This window comes from Aquarana catesbeiana, linkage group LG05, assembly GCF_042186555.1.
Source record: "Aquarana catesbeiana isolate 2022-GZ linkage group LG05, ASM4218655v1, whole genome shotgun sequence".
Classification (NCBI taxonomy): domain Eukaryota; kingdom Metazoa; phylum Chordata; class Amphibia; order Anura; family Ranidae; genus Aquarana; species Aquarana catesbeiana.
The window spans coordinates 119,443,419-119,464,585 of NC_133328.1; the positions used below are offsets into that span (position 1 = coordinate 119,443,419).

General features: G+C 43.7%; 2 protein-coding genes across 9 annotated transcripts in view; one reads left to right on the plus strand and one right to left on the minus strand.

The window, feature by feature from the left end:
• PALS2 (protein associated with LIN7 2, MAGUK p55 family member) overlaps window positions 1–21,167 on the plus strand; it is a 387,134-nt gene that overhangs the window by 248,405 nt on the left and 117,562 nt on the right. For all 8 annotated transcript variants that reach the window (XM_073630119.1, XM_073630114.1, XM_073630115.1 and 5 more), the window contains one exon: window positions 8,335–8,466. In XM_073630119.1, the coding sequence (XP_073486220.1) occupies window positions 8,335–8,466 (132 nt within the window). The remainder of the gene's footprint in view (window positions 1–8,334; window positions 8,467–21,167) is intronic.
• Window positions 16,004–21,167, minus strand: part of GSDME (gasdermin E) — a 502,502-nt gene continuing 497,338 nt past the window's right edge. Inside the window, exon 10 of the mRNA XM_073630124.1 lies at window positions 16,004–16,051. Coding sequence (XP_073486225.1) covers window positions 16,019–16,051 — 33 coding nt within the window. The 3' untranslated portion in view covers window positions 16,004–16,018. The remainder of the gene's footprint in view (window positions 16,052–21,167) is intronic.

A 21,167-nucleotide genomic window follows, 5' to 3' on the forward strand; every position in this document is an offset into this window, starting at 1 on the left:
GGCTTCCTTTAAAAGGGTATTTGACGTTCCCGCAGGCTCCACGTCTGCTGCCAAGAGCCTCATGCCCAAATGTACATTTATCTTCTCAATCAGCACATCACCCACAGTTATTACCTCTTGTATCTCTTGACCTTCCCTCTTAGATTGTAAGCTCTAAGGAGCAGGGCCCTCTGATTCCAACTGTATTAAAGTGTATTGTATTTGTACTGTCTACCCTCAAGTTGTAAAGCGCTACAAGAGGTAATAACTGTGGGTGATGTGCTGATTGAGAAGATAAATGTACAGTTGTTAGGTGGGGGCCAGATAGGCTTCTCTGAAGAGATGAGTTTTCAGTGATCGTCTGAAAGTGGATAGAGTAGGAGAAAATCGGATGGATTGGGGTAAAGCATTCCAGAGGATGGGAGAGGCTCTGGAGAAGTCCTGAAGGCGAGCATGGGATGAGGTGAAAAGGGAGTTTGAGAGCAGGAGGTCTTGGGAGGAGCGAAGAGAACGATTAGGTTGGTATTTTGTGACTAGGTTAGAGATGGAGCTGGGGGCCAGGTTGTGGATGGCTTTGTAAGTTATAGTTAGTATCTTGAATTTAATTTGGTGACTGAGTGGCAGCCAATGGATTGGCAGAGGGGTGTAGCAGACGCTGAGCGGTTTGTGAGGTGCATGAGCCTGGCAGCAGCGTTCATGATGGACTGAAGTGGGTATAGCCTATTTAGAGGTAAACCAATGAGGTGGGAGTTGCAGTAGTCGAGGCTGGAGATGACCAGGGAGTGGATTAGAAGCTTTGTGGTGACATTGGTTAGGAAGGGGCGTATCTTGGAGATGTTGCGGAGATTGAGGCGGCAAGTTTTGGATAGTGATAGAATGTGGGGTCAAAAGGTTAGTTCAGAGTCCAGGATTACACCTAGGACCTTGGCATGGGGAGATGGGTTGATAGTTGAGCCGTTGATATTGACAGAGAAATCAGGGGAAGTGGCACCTGAGGAAGGAAATATGAGCTTTGTTTTGGATAGGTTGAGTTTGAGGAAGTGATGTGACATCCAGGCTGATATGTCTGCTAGTAAGTTGGTAATGCGTGAGGAGACAGATGGAGAGAGCTGGGGGGGTGGAGAGATAGATTTGGGTGTCATCAGCGTACGTATACTCCACAAATGGTTTGGTGAGCATCACAACTTTGTAGAGAAGGGCATTGATAAGCACAGTGTACCGAGACATTTCAATGAATGTCACGGGCAAACATCTTCAGGATTACGCGTTTGGGTTATAGAGTCTATTCCACCCACCCTTCCCACCGCTGAACGCTACAAACGGTTGTGTGAAAGAGAAAATTACTGGATATACACACTAGACGCTTTATCGCCAGGAGGCCCTAATGAGGGCATTGAAATTAACATTCTGTTGTGACCCTAAACACATGCCCACTCCATTTTACTCCGCTTTATTTATTATTTACTATTGTTTTATTCATCGTTTCATTCATTGTTTTATTCATCATATTACTCATTGTTTCATTTACTCACTGACTATATGAGATATGTGTGTAATTGTATACTTATAACCCATTCAGATGTACACACGTTACCCTAATCCACATTGCTCCATTTACTCCGCACTATGCACCTAGTGTATAAATACATATGCACCCCTTGGCCCTCTCCTGTACACCTCCAGGATCATGGTCAGCCAGCCCAATTCCACTCCATCCTTCCTCCCCTCTTTCTCCCCCCCATCCCATTAAGGACATATATGCCAATTACAATTGTCCATTCTATTTATTATGATTTTTCTTATTTTTTTCTTATTTTTACCTTTTTTTTTTCCTCTTACCTTTTTTTTTTCCTCTTACATTTTTATTACCATCATTACAATTATTTTTATAATTATATATATATATATATATATATATATATATATATATATATATATATATATATATATATATAAAATTATATTTTTAATATATATTTTTTTTATATATATTTTGTTTTTAATATTCCCTATAATATTCTTAATAATAATCTTAGTACCCATCTGGAAGTTTACAGCTATTTTTATCCATTTTTGTGCATTTATATATTTATATATTTTATAATTGTATATGTGTTCCCATCCATTACGATCCTTGTATCTCCTTCTATATAGATTTCCTTCCCCCTATCACACCAATCAATTTCTACCTCTCTCTGTAAGTATACAGTCGTATAATTAGTAATGTTAGTTGTATATTTGCTTAATCCTTCTGTTTTACCATAATATACTCATTAATACTACATAATTTACTATCATTTAATTATTGCTTTTAATACCATCATAAATACTTAGCAATAGTCACAATATAATTTCATTCCATCCCCTCCGTTCCCCCCCTCCCCCCCGCCCTCTCCCACTTCCCCCCCGCCCTCTCCCACTTCCCCCCCGCCCTCTCCCACTTCCCCCCCGCCCTCTCCCACTTCCCCCCCGCCCTCTCCCACTTCCCCGTCCCTCCTTGCTTCACACACTTCTCCCGTCACACACACTTCCCTTCTGTATTGTGTACAGCCAGTTCCCATGGTTACCTATGCGCCCTGTCATTGTACCTAGTTCCGCCCTCCACTCAATCACCTCTCTACCCCTCCCCTCGCCTATGGTATAAGTTCCTACACTTAATATGGCCATCAGCAAAGCCTGATGAAGGAGCACGCATGCTCCGAACGCGAAGCACCGCCCGCCTTACCCCGTTCCCGGGGACAGCACGGAGCTCCACGAAGGATCCACAACCGACGTCCAAACCGCCCGGAGGCTCTGAGCATGCACAGCACCACCAGAAAGCTACCAGGGCACAGGATCCCCTCCACTGGCCCGTGAAACCCACATCCCCTGGGAACACGTGGATGAACTTATTCTATATGATGGCTTTTATCAACTCAAATGTGAGTGTTTTTTATCCATTGTAATAAAACCTTTATCATACATGCTGCATTTAGAGGGCGCCATCCTTCTCTCTTGTATTGTTCCAGAGCTCCGTCTAGCTTTTACAGACTGGCTGCCTTCTACATACTCAGCATTCTGTTTATCCTTACATGGACTAAAACCTGAACTTGTTGTGAAACATTAAACATTTACCACCAAGTTCCCCCTCCCAGGAACCCTAAACCCACCTACCCCCCCCCCCCCCCCCCCCGCCTTTATAGTTATGTGTACCCAGCTACATTCATTGTGCACCATATTAACCCCCTGATTACGTCACCATGAGATAAACCAATTCCAAGTAATTTCCTCACCTCATTTCCCTGTGGTTATCCTTGGTTACAGAGGCACAACCCCTCATTTGTTTGGCTTCGTGCTGAGGTTATTTCCTGGTCGCCACAATGCAGGAGAACATGTTTTCAGAAAGTGGCTAAGGTCTTGTGCACCTCTTTACTCTCCTCCCTGCCGGAGTACCGCAAATTTAGCAATGTCTTTGACAAAGGTCAAGCTGGTAGTTTGCCTCTGCATCGGTCATAAGATTGCGCAATTGACCTTCAACCTGGTGCCGTACCCCCTCGTGGCTGAGTTTACCCTTTGTCTCGGAGGACAAAGCCATGGAGGAGTATGTTGCCGACGCACTTTCTCGAGGATTCATCCGTAAATCCTTGTCTCCTGCTGGTGCGGGGTTTCTTCTTTGTGAAGAAGAGAAGTGGTGAACTGAGACCTTGTATTGATTATAGGGGTCTCAATCGCTTCACAATTAAGAATGCTTATCCGATTCCATTGATTACGGAGGGGCATACAATCTCGTGAGGATCAAGGAGGGCAACAAATGGAAAACTGCGTTTAATACCAGAACTGGCCATTATGAATACCTTGTAATGCCGTTTGGTCTTTGCAACACTCCGGCAGTTTTCCAGGAATTTATCAATGATGTCCTCTGAGATTTGTTACAGGTATGTGTGGTGGTCTATCTCGACGATATCCTCATATTTTCCAATTCCCTAGAGAACCACCACACAAATGTCTGTCATGCTTCAGAGGTTGAGAGATAACCTGTATTGCAAATTGGAGAACTGTGAGTTTCATCGTGAACAGGTTAAATTCCTGGGTTATGTCATTTTCACTGCTGGTTTTTCGATGGACCCAGAGAAACTTTTGACAGTTCTACTGTGGCCCCTCGACCTGTGGGTTTACATCCATTTCAACGTTTGCCAATTATTATAGGAAGTTTATTCGTAACTTCTCATCTCTGGTCAAACCCCTGACTGATATGACCAGAAAGGACAGTAACCCACAGAATTGGTCTCCGGATTCCATTAAAGCGGAGTTCCACACAAAAATGGAACTTCCGCTTTTCGGAACCCTCCCCCCCTCCGGTGTCACATTTGGCACCTTTCAGGGGGGAGGGGGGTGCAGATACCTGTCTAAGACAGGTATTTGCACCCACTTCCGGCATAGACTCCCATGGGAGTCTATGCCTCTTCCCGTCCCGACCGCGCTGTCTGCTGGGAACACACAGCTCCCAGGAGAGAGCGGGGACCACTAGGGACGCGCAGCGCATTTCGCGCATGCGCAGTAGGGAACTGGGAAGTGAAGCCGCAACGCTTCACTTCCTGATTCCCTCACCTAGGATGGCGGCGGCAGCTGCCGGGTTCTCGGCGTCCCCTGCCGACATCGCTTGACCCTGGGACAGGTAAGTGGCCATGTATTAAAAGTCAGCAGCTGCAGTATTTGTAGCTGCTGGCTTTTAATATATTTTTTTTTTTTTTGGCGGTGTGGGTGAACCCCCGCTTTAATGCCTTTTGTTTCTGCTCCGGTGTTGGTACATCTTGATACTACAGTACCTTTCATCCTTGAGGTTGATACATCTGAGACTGGAGTTGGTGCCCTGCTGTCTCAATGTCCTACCTCTGAGAGCGCTTTGCATCCTTGTAGCTACTTTTCCAAGAAATTGTCTCCTGCGAAATGCAATTATGAGATGGGGACAGAGAGTTGTTAGCAATCATTTTAGCCCTTAACCACTTCCGGACTGCCACACGCCGATATACGTCCTAACTTTGAAGAGGGATATCTTTTTTTTTTTTTATGACAGCAGCTAGCTACCATAACCCTGGTATCCTCTTCTTCAGCGGGCGGTCCGGTTTCCGATAATGGTGGTCTATGCGGCAGATTGGGGGGGGGGGGGGGCGGCGCTCAGAGCCGTTGGTAGCGGCAGAGTCAATCGGATCCTTGTTCTTGCTGGGTATGAAGATGCGTGAGGGGAAGATAGCCCCCACCCATCTCCATACCCTTGCAGGGCAGAAGCGACGTCAAAACGTCGCTTCCGCCCATAGCTGTTAAAGGGCCTTTTTTTTTTTTTTTTTTTTTTTTTATGACAATTTTTTTTTTTATGACAATTTTTTTTTTTTATTGCATTTTAGTTTAGTTCAAACCACACATGTGAGGTATCACTGCGATCGGTAGAGCGAGAGCAATAATTCTAGCCCTAGATCTCCACTGTAACTCAAAACATGCAACCTGTAAAATTTTTTTAAAAGTCACCTATCGAGCTTTTTAAGGGTAAAAGTTTGTCGCCATTCCACGAGCAGGCGCAATTTTGAAGCGTTACATGTTGGGTGTCAATTTACTTGGTGTAACATTATCTTTCACAATATGAACAAAATTGGGCTAACTTTACTGTTATATTTTTTAATTAAAAAAGTGTATTTTTTCCAAAAAAGTGCACTTGTAAGACAGCTGTGCAAATACGGTGTGACAAAGTATTGCAACGACCGCCATTTTATTCTCTAGGGTGTTAGAAAAAAAATGTATAATGTTTGGGGGTTCTAAGTCATTTTCTAGCAAAAAAACGGTAATAACTGGTTAAAAAATGGAGGCATCTCTTTGAAGGTACCACTGTGTCGGTTCTTTTTCCTACTGACCATAAGAATCTCACATTCTTGTCTGAGGCTAAATGCCTCTCTCCCAGAAGGGCGCAATGGGCTTTTTTCTTGTCAAGCTTCAATTACGTATTTTCATTCTTACGCGGTACTAAGCATGTAAGGGCTGATGCATTGTCGCAACAGTTTTCCTCCGCTCCTAAGATGAAGTTGGTTCCTTTGATTCCTCACGATCGTATTCTGGCTATGGTTCGTACCAGTCTCACTTCACCTTTGGGTGACAGATCCATTCTCCTCCTGAGAAACCTTGTGACTGCTGCTTTGTCCCTGAGAGTCTCCACACTGCCTTGCTCCAGACTTGCCATTCCCCCAAGGCTGCTGGCCACCGAGTGAACAATCACCTAATTTGGGCTATTTACAAACCATTCTGGTGGCCTAGTCTACGCGCTGATGTAGTCGCCTTTGTAGTTGCTTGTTCTGTGGCTAAGACACCACGACACCTTCCAGTGGGCCTCCTTCAACCCATACCCAATGGAGAAGAGGCCTTGGACCCACCTGTCTAAGGATTTCATTGTGGAGTTACCCAACTCTCAGGGCAACACAGTTATCCTTATGGTGGTTGACTGGTTCTCGAAAATGTCTCATTGTATTCCATTTAAGTTGCCCACATCCAACTTAACTGGCTTCCATTTTTGCTTGGGAGGTCTTTTGCTTACATGGGATACCCAAGGTTATCATCTCGGACAGGGGTAGCCAGTTTATGTCCAGGTTTTGGCGAGCCTTTTGTGCACAGTTGGGAATTCAGCTTTCCTACTCCTCTGCATATCACTCACAGTCCAATGGGGCCGCAGAACGAGCCAACCAGTCCTTGGAGCAGTTTTTACATTGCTACATTTCTGTCCACCATAACAACTGGTCAGACCTCTTACCTTGGACGGAGTTTGCTCACAATAGGGACGTCATTACCGCTTCCAGATTGTCTCCATTCATGGCAAATTATGGTTTCCGACCATCCATGTTGCCTGACTCATTTGTTTCTCATTCCTGCATTGGAGGAGCAGCTCAGTGGTCTTCGTTCCACTTGGGTACAGGTCCAAGTGTCCTTGTGATGTGCCAATGATAGGTACAGACTCCATACTGACTGCAGACGTCTACCTGCGCCTTCCTACCAAGTTTGGGGACAGGGTCTGACTATCGTCTCGCAACCTCCGACTCCGTGTTCCCTCATTAAAACTGGCACCATGGTTTATTGGGCCTTCCCAAATTCTCCGTAGGATCAACCCAGTGGCTTACGCTTTAGACCTTCCTTTCTAATATGCGTATTTCATGTCTCCTTATTAAAACCTTTGGTATGCAACCGCTTCACCACCTTGGTACCACGTCCTCACCCAGTTCAGGTTGAGAATCATGAGGAATATGAGATGCAATCTATCATTGATTCCCGTAGGTTCTGTGGGTGCATACAGTACCTGGTTCATTGGAAAGAGTACGGTCTCACCCTCGGACATACATGCTCCTGTCCTCCTTCGTGCTTTCCATAGACGTTTTCCCCTCAAACCTGGTGGTCCTCTGAGGGATGGAGGGGTCATTGAGGAGGGGGTTCTGTCAGGTCTGGGCTCAGCCCTTCCTTCTCAGAGCTCTGTGCTCAGCTGTCAGTTAATTGCCAGCACTCTTCATTCCCCAGTGACTCCACCTGGTCTTCATTTCCTGCTCATCAGCTAGCTCTGCTAGCTATTTAAACTGCATGGTTTAGATCTTCTGTGCCTTCGCCTTGGTCATCATATCTGGACTCTCTGCTGTGTTTTCCTGTGAAAGACTTTTTCTTGGTTGACTTCCCTTCCTGGTTCCTGATCCGGTTTGCTGCACCCGACTTCGCTGATCTCTGGACTCCTGTTTCTCTGGCTTATTCTGACTACCCGTCCTGGTTATCGAACTCTGGCTATGTTTTGAGTATGTTTGCTATGTTTATACCATTTTATTAAATAGTGTGATTTTTACTGCACTTCTGTCTGTCTAATTCGTGGTTCCTGACAGGGAGCCATGATGTCACCCACTGGCTTTCATTGCCCATCTATTGTCAGCGCTCCCTCCTTTTCCCTGCAGCAACTGTTCTATAACACAGGGGAGCAAGTGTTTCTGCATCACATGACTGGATCAGATCGAAATAAGGTATTTACACACACCTTTTTTTACCTGCACCATATAGCATAGGAGTAAAGGGAAAGTATGTTTACAGTATATGCATGTAGTCTGTATTTCCACTTTACCACATGATTTAATGTAACTACTGTACCTCATTAAAAAAAAAAGTATATTTTCTCGTAAGACCCAAAGCGTAGGCAAAGTTAGAGGGTCTTGTATCGAAATGGCTGCTCTTGTCACAAAATCATTTCCTAATTCATAAAATATAACTACCCTGCTGCAGTCATTGCAGGTTTAGCTGTCGTTTGAAGTACTTAATTTGAGGCATAGTGTGCAAAGTTAATGCTAAATATTTTTATCATTTTTCCATTAGGTATATGTGAAGTGTCATTTTGATTACAATCCATTTAACGATAATCTCATTCCCTGCAAAGAGGCTGGTTTAAAGTTTTCTAAAGGAGAAATACTACATATAGTTAACAGGGAAGATCCAAACTGGTGGCAGGTAAGTACATCTATACTGTTTAATATGGTTTCTGTGCAGAAAAGGTAGGGCCCCTTGCATACACGGCATCTAGCCCCAGTGTGTGAAATTCCACAATTTTAGTGTGCCCAGGAAGCATAAGTGCAGCATCCAGACACACTGCCTGCAGGCTGAAATACGTTTGTTGTACTCATTGGTACCCTTAAGCCAGCCATAGACTGTCCGAACCTTAACCGGTTCAGCAATAACCGTATATGTATGGGCAGCCTGAATGTGGGTACAACCAGCCTGCTGGATTTTACATACGATTATTGCTAGTGGCTGTTATAGCCGCTAGCAATAATTATTTTGTTCTCCTGGCAGGAATTGCTTGCCCTGCCTCCCGCCAGGTGAACACGTGGTTGCAGGAAAGAAATTCGCTCCATCTATAGCCCGTGTTGGGTCTGTATGCCTTCAGAGATGTATTTTGTGTTATTTTGTGTTCCAATAAATCTAAAACCCTGAACACACAGAGCCCTATGTCTAGGTTCACATTGCTACGGGTTAGAAATCTCAACCCGTCAATGCAGTCTGACTCGGGAGCAATTTGACAGACATCTGTACGGGTTCTTGCACAGATGTCTATACAAATCGCCTCCCGAAGTTGGCAAAAGTAGTACATGAACTACTTTTGGGAATCGGTGCCGCGCCACACCGATTCGGATGGTGCCATTGCCGGCATTAGCCACCAATTTGGCAGATCGCATCAATGTGAGTAGCACTCAAAGTAATTAGCTCTTTCCAGCTGCAGTGTATTTCAGCCTGCCATAGACTTTGACAGGTTGCATGCAGCAGGGCTGGGTGCTACACCTGTGCCCTCCCGCAAGCACTAAAACACTGTAATTGGAGGCACAGGAGCTATAATCTCTGGAGGAGAGTTACTAAAACTGGAACACTCAGAATCTGGTGCAGCTGTGCATGGTAACCAATCGGCTTCTAAATTTTAACGACTTCACTCCTGGAAGGATTTACCCCCTTAATGACCAGTCCATTTTTTGCGATACGGCACTGCGTTATTTTAACTGACAATTGCACAGGCATGCAATGCTGTACCCAAATAAAATTCATGTCCTTTTTTTCCCCCCACAAATAGAGCTTTCTTTTGGTGGTATTTGATCACCTCTGCTGTTTTTATTTTTTGCACTATAAACAAAAAAAGACTGACATTTTTGAAAAAAAAAATATATATATTTTTTACTTTCTGCTATAATACTTATCCACAAATGCTCAGTCTACTCCTGTCCACAGACGCTGAGAAATTTGACAGGGTAGACTGGGCATTTCTTGAGGAGGTCCTGGTCGCCGTGGGCCTGGGTCCCAAAATGCTAGGCTGGATCATGGTCCTGTATGGGAAACCCTTGGCCAGGGTGAAGGTCAATGGTGTCCTCTCCCCCCCTTTTGACATAAAGAATGGGACTTGGCAGGGGTGTCCATTGTCACCCCTGCGTTTTGCACTGGTCATAAAGGCACTGTTATGCAAAATAAAAGAAAACCCCTATATCCATGGTTTTATAGTGGGCCTAAACTTTCTGCTTTTCTATTTTTTATTTCTGATCCATTAATAACCTTCCCTAATTTAATGGCGGATTTAAAGGTATTTGGAGTTATGTTGAATTTAAAAATTATAATAAATCTGAAATCTTGCCATTTACATATACCCCAAATTATAGTGGATTCCCTTAGGCAGTCTTTCTCTTTCATATGGAATAAACAACGTATTAAGTATCTAGGAATTAGTTTGATGGCACAGTTATAAAAGCTATATGAGGAAAATTATGTTCTGCTCCTCCAAAAAATTAAGGGAGATCTGGCAGATTGGGATAGAGCCTCCCTCTCCTGGTTAGGAAGAGTTAATACTTTAAAGATGGGTGTGCTCCCAAAAGCTTTATTCACTATGCAGATGATTCCTATCAGACTTCCAAATTCATTTTTTGTTAAGATTAGTTGGATTTTTACTGACTTTGTATGGCGAAAGACTAAATCAAGACTTGTATATCATATTCTCGCAAGGTTTAATCTGGATGGGGGATTAGGTTTACCTAACTTGAGAAATTACTATGGAGCAATTGCCTTTACTAGAATTCTTAGTTGGAGACACCACACTACTCAAAAGGCCTGGGTGATATTAGAAAAGACATTGGCAGGCTGCAATTTCGCCCAAGCTCCATGGGTCCCGTACCCATATAGAGTGCTTTCCAAAACTGCCTCTTTTCTTACTACCAACATCTTGAAGTGTTGGGATTTAGTCAACAAACAAGAAGCCCTATCTCCAAAAATCTCTCCATTATTACCGGTGGGTGGTTTCTGTTGGTTTCCACTGGGTGAGTCATTGCTTTTCTTTAAATCTTTGGTGACTGATGGAGACACTAGTTGTCTCAAGTTTATGAGGAATGGGAGATTGCTCCCGTTGAGGGACCTTAGAGAGGACTATGGCAAGTTTCCAATGGATACCTGGAGGTATCAGCAACTACAGCATTTTTGCATTGTTCACCTACAGGGGTTTAGAATGGCGGAATCTCTCTCTGATTGTGTATCTATGGCATAAACAGCCAATGGATAGAGGTTTGCTCTCTAGCTCTTATAAATTGCTGAATAGATGTAGTGTCACCACAGGCCTTAGATTTTTTGGAGAGTGGGAAACTGAGTTAGACCACCACTTCACAGACTTACAGAAACGGAATATGTTAAGACTGGTACATACATCTTCTATAAATACTAAAATACAGGAGACCAATTATAAACATCTGTCTAGGTGCTACAGGGTCCCGAAGCTGTTGGCCGTCGCTTACTCCTCATTCTCGGATAGATGCTGGCGGGGCTGCGGGCAACAAGGCTCTCATATCCACATTTGGTGGGAATGCCCTAAGATTAGGCCATTTTGGGCTGAGCTTAGGAATTTAATCTCTAAAATAACAATGGCCCTGATCAAGGATGACCCTGTGCAATGCCTCCTTCATGGTACTCAAAGTTCCATCAGGGCATATAAGAAGAGTATAATTCCACATCTGTTGGATGCAGCTAAAGGGCTAATTCCAGTCTATTGGAAAAAGCCACAAGCACCTACTTTAGATCATTGGGTGAAACAGGTCAACATGGAAGATGAAAAATGGGTCTGTCTCAATAGTAATAGATTGGAAGAGTTTCATGCTAAATGGGAACTATGATTTATTTTAGTACAGCGAACAGGAGTCTACAGTTCCCTTCTCCATAAAGGGGAGGTGACGCTCCCCCCCTTTTTTTTTTTTTTGTTTTTCTTCCCAGATGTGGAATGCTTCCTATTCATTGGGAATTCAGGAATCTTATTATGTTGCAGTACTTAACCACTTGCCGCCCGCCATATAGCAGAATGACGGCGGCAAAGTGGTTTCAATATCCTGACTGGGCGTCATATGATGTCCGCAGGATATTGAGCTGCTGTGCGCCCCCGGGGGCGCGCATCGCGGTGATCGTTGTTGCGGGGTGTCAGTCTGACACCCCGCAACACTGATCTAGGTAAAGAGTCTCTGACAGAGACTCTTTACCACGTGATCAGCCGTGTCCAATCACGGCTGATCACGATGTAAATAGGAAGAGCCGGTGATCGGCTTTTCCTCACTCGTGTCTGACAGACGCGAGTAGAGGAGAGACGATCGGCTGCTCTCCTGACGGGGGGGGGGGGGGGCTGTGCTGATTGTTTATCAGCACAGCCCCCCCCCATCGGATGCCGCCCAGGACCACCAGGGAAGCCATCCACACTGGACCACCAGGTATGCCCCCTAGATCCCCAGGGAAATACCAATCTGTGCCCAGGCAGCTGCCAATCAATGCCCAGGCATCTGCCAATCATTGCCCACTCACAATGCCTATCAGTGCCCAGCAGTGGCACCCATAAGAACCCATCTTTACAGCCTTTCAGTGGCCATCAGTGTCGCCTATCAGTGCCACCCATGAGTGCCCATCAGTGCTGCATATCAGTGCCACCCATCAGTGCCGCCTACCAGTGCGCGTCATTGGTGCCACCTCATCGGTGCTGCCTTATCAGTGCCTGTCAGTGCCGCCTTATCAGTGCCCATCAGTGAAAGAGAAAACTTACTTATTTACAAATTTTTTTAACAGAAAAGCAAAACTTTTATTCAAAATTTTCGGTCTTTTTTTATTTGTTTAGCAAAAAATAAAAACCGCAGAGGTGATCAAATACCACCAAAAGAAAGCTCTATTTGTGGCAACAAAGTGATAAAAATTTAGTTTGGGTACAGTGTTGGATGACCGCGCAATTGTCATTCAAACTGCGACAGTGCTGAAAATTGGTCTGGGCAGGAAGGTTTATAAGTGCCCTGTATTGAAGTGGTTAAAGACTCAGAGATCCCACCGCCCCCGCCCCCTTTTCCTTTTTTTTTTTTTTTTTTTGTTTATATGAATGGGTAACTGTATTGGGGGATTTGTATGAGGTAGTATTTTTAATGTTTGTTGGTTAGGTTTGTCAGTTGATTGTAAAAAAGAAAATTTAAATAAAGAATATAGAAAAAAAAAACATGTAAAAAAAACAAATTTCTTTCAATATGTGTATTCTATATATTTTTGGTAAAAAAAATCCTAATAAGCGCATATTGATTGGTTTGCGCAAAAGTTATAGCGTTTACAAACTATGGGATAGATTTATGGACTTTTATTTTTTTTTTTTTTTTATTGTCTTTACTGGTAATGGCGGTGATTGTGATTTTTAGCGGGACTGCAACATTGCAGTGGACTAATCTGACCCTAAGTGACACTTTTTGGTGACCAGTGACACCAATACAATGATCAGTGCTAAAAAAAAATGCACTGATCACTGTATAAATAACACTGGCAGAGAAGTGGTTAATATCAGGGGTGATCAAATGGTTAAGCTTGTTTGATCAGTGTGTTTTCTAACTGTGTGGGGGGAAGTACTGAAAGGAAGAACACAGAGATCACTGTTCCTGATTACTAGGAACTGAAGAGCTCTGTATACTTCCTTGTCAGAACGGGGATCTGCCTTGTTTACATACGCAGATCCCCATTCTGCCTCTCTGTGGAACGATCGTGGGTGGCCGGTGGACAACGGCTCTGCCGGACCCGCTGATTGGCTCTGCCGGACCCGCTGATTGGCTCTGCCGGACCCGCTGATTGGCTCTGCCGGACCCGCTGATTGGCTCTGCCGGACCCGCTGATTGGCTCTGCCGGACCCGCTGATTGGCTTTCCCTACATGCAGCGGGCGCATGCCCACAATATCTATTGCATGAAACAACATACAGGTACGTTGTTTCATGCAATAGAGCTGCCCTGCATTAGTATATATGTGGCGGGCAGTCTTTACGTAGTTACGCTTGTTCAATTAAGCTTTAACAATAAAACCTGGAAGCTGATTGGTTTCTATGCAGAACTGCATCAGATTTTGCATGCTCTAGTTTAAGTAAATCCACCCCCCTCTGTATGTAAGGGCCCAATGCATGCTTCCCTGTTAAAACTTTACAATGCATAGTTGAGTTTCTGTGGCATTTATGATATTGATGTTTCTGCACTTCTCTCATCCTTATAACCTGAAAAGTGTTAGTAAGGCTGGCCTTACCTCGTTGAGGGACCCTTCTGTTTGCATTTAATTTGAATGCCAAAAGTCAGCAGTTGTCGTCAACTATAGGTAATACATATACAAGGATATTCTTTTTAATTTGCTCTACACTTGCCTATTTAGGTTAGGCTCTAAAAATATAAACTATTTTGACAAACCTATAGATCCACAGCCCTTGTTATTCTTATAGAATTGGTCTTTTAGAAAAAAAAAACTGGTTAGTTATGTTCCCCCTGGACAGGGAGCCACATAAAAAAAAAAAAAAAACATTTCCTATGATTTCTTTATCGTTTTTTTTTTTCCTGATGAAAAAAACAGTTTCATGGCACTTCAAAACACCTGCTGGTTGTTGGGCTCTACCCCTTGCTAATTAATTGATTTGTTCACCATTGTATTACATATTGCAGTGCGCACTTAGCCACGCAATGTTCGTTATTTCCACTCTCCTTTCATTCTCTTTTTTTGTAAATAAAAGCATTGTCTGTCTGATCAATATAGCAATTACAGCTCTGTTCTTAAGATTGTACCCATCCTTATTCAGTGGCTGACGTGTTGGCAGTTTTCCTGCTGTATTCTCTTGTCACTGTTGTGTCTGATTGTGTGTGTATATAACTGTTTTTATTATAAAATAATGCAGCATATTTCCTAAGTATCTTTTCTTTGACCTTGTCTGGCATGATGCTTTTGTTGGTGTATTTGGTCATACACCAGAAAATCTTAAGATTCACTTTTAATAACCCCTTAAAAGAGACGTACAAGTTTTTTTCAGTATTATACTTACCTAGGTGGATGCAGCATCGGAATGCTGCATCTGTCCCCCGGCGCCTCTGCACTGAGAACTGTGCGCCAGTGGCTTGGTTCTCACAGCTCCCTGCCTGGATTGATTTCTGTGATGTCAGCAGAGAGCAGACTTCAGCCCGCTTTCTGCTGAAAACTGGTCACAGGAGTGCAACACGAATTGCACTCCTGTGATCTACAGGAGAAGCCCAGCCATTGATTTTTGGCTGGGCTTCTCCTTTTTAATATATATATATATATATATATATATATATATATATATAATATTATTATACACACACACAGTATATTACAAAAGTGAGTACACCCCTCTCATTTTTGTAAATATTTTAATATTTTATTATATCTTTTCATGTGACAACACTGAAGACCACATCACAGAGCTGGTGGATGTTGGAGACCTTGCGCTCATCCACCTTCCGTTTTGAGGATGCCCCACAGATGCTCAATAGGGTTTAGGTCTGGAGATATGCTTGGCCAGTCCATCACCTTTACCCTCAGCTTCTTTAGCAAGGCAGTGGTCGTCTTGGAGGTGTGTATGGGGTCGTTATGTTCGATTACTGCCCTGCGGCCCAGTCTCTGAAGGGGAAGGGGATCATGCTCGACTTATCTTTGTATTCACCTGGTTGCCGCCATACACGCTTGACACCATCTGAACCTAATAAGTTTATCATGGTCTCCTCAGACCACAGGACATTGTTCCAGTAATCCATGTCGTTAGTCTGCTTGCCTTCAGCAAACTGTTTGCATGTTTTCTTGTGCATGATCTTTAGAAGGGGCTTCCTTCTGGGATGACAGCCATGCAGGCCAATTTGATGCAGTGTGCGGCGTATGGTCTGAGCACTGACAGGCAGACCCCCCACCCCTTCAACCTCTGCAGCAATACTGGCAGCACTCATACGTCTGTTTCCCAATAGCAACCTCTGGATATGACGCTGAGCACGTGCACTCAACTTCTTTGATCGACCATGGCGACGCCTGTTCTGAGTGGAACCTATCCTGTTAAACCACTGTATGGTCTTGGCCATCGCGCTGCAGCTTAGTTTCAGGGTCTTTGCAATCTTCTAACACCAGGCAAAATAAGACTATGTAAGCTGATATATTGAGTTGGAAAAGGCTTCTAGTGATCCACTAGTGATCGCTGAGTAGAATTCAGAGTGCAGATGTATTCAGATGCCATGTGTATCCACGTCAGCCTGGATCTGTGTGTACCAAAAAACAATCTTTTAAAAATTATTCAAGTAGAGAAATAGACAATATGCCTTGTAACTAATGTTTTATACAAGTTTTACTATTTTATTGAAAATCATTTTTTACAGACATTTCTTAGTGGGCTATAGCCTCCGGAAGTGATCAGTGCATTGATCAACTTCAGTACAAGTGATTGATGTACTGAAGTTGAACAATGGATAAACTACCCATAGACTGATCAACCGACCTACCATAGGCTTATCGAAATTCCTCCAGTTCCTGCTGAACCGGACAAATTTCAATCTCTATGGCCAGCTTTAATGTTCCACACATTGGCTGGAAATGGTAAATATTATTCATATGCATTGAAAAAATATACAAACACTTTATATTCCATTAAAAAAAAACCAAATACCTGAATTCTCTGGTGATGTTTAATTCTGCATTCCTCTTTTTTGAATAGTTATTGTAAATATTTTTGAAGAAAATACATTTACATGTTTGCTTAAGAGTCAGACATCTTAAAGAATAATCTTACGTGTGTCTTGTGAATAAATGTGAATGTTTAAATTGTATTTAGGATAAATGTTTAAATAAAAACAAAGACCCAGTTGTGTCCTCTTGCCTCTCTCTATTCTGTTTGGCCTTATTCTATGTGTCAGTACTTCTCAACAGAAGCCTGAGGAGTCTTCTGGTACAAAGCATTGTGGAAGATAGTTGAAGGTGGTATGCGCAGAAAGTGATCTTTGCAGTTTGGAGACCAGTAAAAATGATTGAAAGTCAAGCCAGGCAGCTATTTGATTTTTCTCAAGGCATCTTTCAGGACAGCACCTGAGAGATGGTGACTTCTCCCACTGGACCATAGGAAACACCTTCCTCCAGAACTTTAAAGGGAGGCACCTCCCTACCATACCTCAGTTTTTGTGTTTCCTCCAGCCCGGAGGGATCATGTTTTGGGAGGGGAGTCAAGATCTCTTGGGTGCTCCTGAGACACGGGGCTTCCTTCTTCTTCTTTTTTTTTTTTTTTCCTTGGCCCCCTCTAAATTTAAGCTATCCCCAGAGGAGGTAGATGGGCTCCTTAAAGCTATTCATGTTACGCTTGGCTTAAGTGAAGAAAGGAAGGAATTATCTGACCACATGTATGCAGGGTTAAACGAACCTAAGGGGTGGTGGACATTCCTGGTTCTCTCGGTCATCTGACGCCATTAAAAAAGTATGGCAGGATCCGGAGAGAAAACCCTTTTTTTTCCAAAGCCCACAAAAGGCGTTTTCCTTTTTCGGAGGACCCTTCTGCAGTGTGGAACAAGTTCCCCAGGCTGGATGCTACCTTCTCCCAGGTCTCAAGATCCACAGACCTGTTTTTTGAAGACATGGGGGTTCTGAAGGATCCAATGGACAAACGCATGGATCTTTTGCTCAAGAGATCGTGGCAATCAGTCATGAGCAATTTAAAACCAGCTATGGCCACAACATGTGTAGCCAGGAATCTAGAATACTGGGTTAACCAGCTAAAATCGCATATAGTAGCAGACTCCCCCAAGCAGGAGATTTAGATTCTTTCCTACCCTGATCTCTGCAGTTGCTTATATTGCAGATGCTTCAGCTGAAGCAATTAAAATGTCAGCTAGATCCGCAGCTTTGACAAATGCTGCAAGACGAGCTTTATGGCTAAAGACCTGTCCAGGAGATACAGCGTCAAAAAGCAAACTTTGAGGGATTCCCTTTTTCAGGTGACCTTCTTTTTGGCCCTGACCTAGATAATCTAGACAGATCCCTAGAAACGGAGATAAAAATTCCAACTCAGGTGAAGAGGTCACTATGGTGGTGGAAGAGGCAAGATATCCTATCGAAGGGGTTAGTCTGGGCTTTTCCGGTCGAGAAAAGACTGACAACCAATGCCAGTTCCTGGGGTTGGGGGGCCCACCTAGGAAAGAGTTTCACTCAGGGAAACTGGTCCAAGAAAGAGGCAACAAGGTCCTCAAACTGGAGAGAGCTCAAGGCGATTGACTTAGCTCTGAAGTAATTTGCTCAGGATCTTCACTCTCAGCATGTTCAGATACTAACCGACAATGCCACGGCTGTGGCTTATATAAACAGGCAAGGGGGGTACAAGGAGCAAGTTGCTGCAAGTACTAGCCATGGATATTCTTCGGTGGGCAGAGGGACACTTGCTGTCTCTATCAGCAGTCCACCTAAAAGGGACTCTGAACAGAGTGGCGGATTTCCTGAGCAGGAACCCCATTCAGGAATCAGAATGGTCACTGAACCCAGAGGTTTTCGCTATGATTGCCAAAAAATGGGGGCTGCCAGAGGTGGACCTGTTCACCTCAAAATAGAATACCCTGGTTCCTCAGTTCTTTTCCTTGAACAATCACAACGAGTGATAGGGACAGATGCTCTGGCGTACCTATGGAAGTTCCATCTTTGCTATGCCTTCCAACCATTTCAGTTAATTCCGTTAATCTTAAGAAAAATTCAGAAGCAAATGGTACCAACCATCCTAATCACACCCTTTTGGCCAAAAAGGGCCTGGTTTTCAACCGTTCTGAGAATGGCGATCAAACCTAGTTTTCATCTGCCCCTCAGGCACAATTTACTGTTACAAGGCCCGGTAAATGATCCAGAGGTGGCCAGTCTGGCGCTCACAGCCTGGTATCTGAGGAGCAGCTCCTAAAAAGCAAGGGCTTCTCCAACCGGTTGATTGCAACTCTAATGTCAAGTAGGAAAAAGGTGACAAGGGACATTTATTTTAAGGTCTGGAAGGTTTACAATACTTGGTGTAATTCATCTGCCCAGGACCCGGGGAGCTTTGTTTCCATTCTACAATTTTTACAAAATGAAGCAGACAAGGGGCAGCGGTTAGTACCCTTAAAGTGCAGGTTGCTGCGCTAACAGTTTTCTTAGAAAAATCTGTGGCCTCGAATTCGCTGGTAATCAGATTTTTTAATGCTCTTACAAGATCTAGACCAGTACCACTTAGGGCTTTCCCTAAATGGGATCTGTCGGTAGTCCTGCAGTCTCTGACAAAGAGTCCTTTTGAGCCTTCGGAAGAAGCGCCTCTCAGATATCTCAATTTTAAAACCGTGTTTCTGATTGCCATTGTCCCTGTGCGCAGGATCAGTGAGCTAAATGCTCTTTCAATTACGGAACCTTATTTGTCTATTTTTGCAGATAGTTATACTAAGGACAGACCCAAAATTCTTACCAGAAGGTAGCTTCAGTGCAGAATCGTGCTCAAGATATTGTACTTCCAACCTTCTGTGCTAACCCAGCAGGGGAGAAGGAGACTTTTTTCCACATGTTGGATGTCAGGAGGACTCTGTTGTGTTACTTGGAAAGGAAAAAGCCCTTTAGACATTCAGATTTGCTATTTGTGTTTTTTTCGGGCAACAGAAAGGGTTGCCAGGCTTCTAAAGATGGTTGAAGGTTGAAGAAGCGAGATGGTTGAAATGATCCATTTCAGAGGATTATTCGCATGCAGGTTTGTCTCCACCAGCAGGAATTTGTGCACACTCAACCAGAGCACTGGCGGCCACTTGGGCAGAGAGCTGGTGCCACCCCTGAACAGATTTGCAAGGGGCAACATGGTCGAGTTTTCACGCATTCGTGAAACATTACAGGCTAGACCTCACATCTGCCAGCGATCAGGCGTTTGGCAGAAAGGTCCTGCAAGCTGTTGTCCCACCCTAAGGGGGGTAAGTCTCTGTTATCCTCTCAGGTGCTGTCCTGAACGACGCCTTGGGAAAAACCAAGTTAGACTTACCGGTAACTTCTTTTCCAGAAATCTTTCAGGACAGCAGCATCCCGCCCTATTGTATTTTGATATACTATGCTGTGACTAACATATGTGTTTGTGTTCCAGCCGGGGCTGGAGGTTCTCTTCTACAACTGAGGAATGGTAGGGAGGTGCCTCCCTTTAAAGTTCTGGAGGAAGAAGGTGTTTCCTATGGTCCGGTGGAAGGGGTCACTAACTCTCGGGTGCTGTCCTGAAAGACTTCTGTAAAACAAGTTACCGGTAAGTCTAATTTGGTTTTTCTTTAGCCACTCACCCTTAAGTAATTTTATTGGTAGCATTTAAAGGATATGTTCACCTTTTAACAAAAAATAATTAAGTGCAGATTTGTTTGCAGATAAAAATGTGCATTTACTATTTTTTGTTTTGTCTGTAAAGCATTGCACCAGAGATCAGCAGATCGTTAATGCCACGCAAGTCTCCTGCAGACCTGTCAGTGTATGTTTGCTCATACCTTGTACAAGCAAGGAGATACTCGCTGACAGGAAGAATGAATGAGCTATGACAGCCCTCAACAGCGCTGTGGCAGTTTCATTGAAAACTACAAGCCGATAGCCGCAAAGGCTGTCGGGACTTGTAGTTTCCCATTCACAGAGGACTGTGAATGAGTGATGCGGACGGAACTCCGCTCGGGCATGTTTTTTTCAAAGAGTGACAGCGAGAGCCCAAGAGGATACCTGCTCGCTGTCACTGGAGAGGGGGGGGGGGCATGGCTGCAGCTGCTGGAGCATGCTGCATGTTCCACCCTGAATATGGGTGGAACATGTAACATGTTCCAAAAGGTGAACCTATCCTTTAAAGGTCAGGCCACTTAGAATGAATGTTTGGTAGAGACTAGAGCGAGAACTACCTAATATTTGATTTATTGTACCTTTTACATTTCTCGAGTACATGGTGAAATCTAATTACTTTATTAAAAATGTACCAGGAAAGTAGGTACACCACAAGGTAGGCAAAAAAACCCGAAACCACTAGGTTTATGGCTAGCGGACATATTACTTTTAGGTGGACTGAACCTTTTAGGAGTTAATTAAATAACTTTTGAATAAAGGCATAACTAAAATAAAGTGTTTTAGTTTTCTATGCTATGTAGTGAGTGTGTGTATGTGTGTGTGTATATGTATGTGTGTGTGTGTGTGTGTGTGTGTATATATATATATATATATATATATATGTATATATAATCCTATACAGGACACAGAACTTATATTCATAGAGCATGGGTTATTTATGTAGGCTACTGTTAAGTGATTAACCTCTTCCCACCTAGTTGATATGACTGGGCGGGAGCTCCCTGGTTCGGGGAGGATGTCATATAATCTCCCAGACGTGTG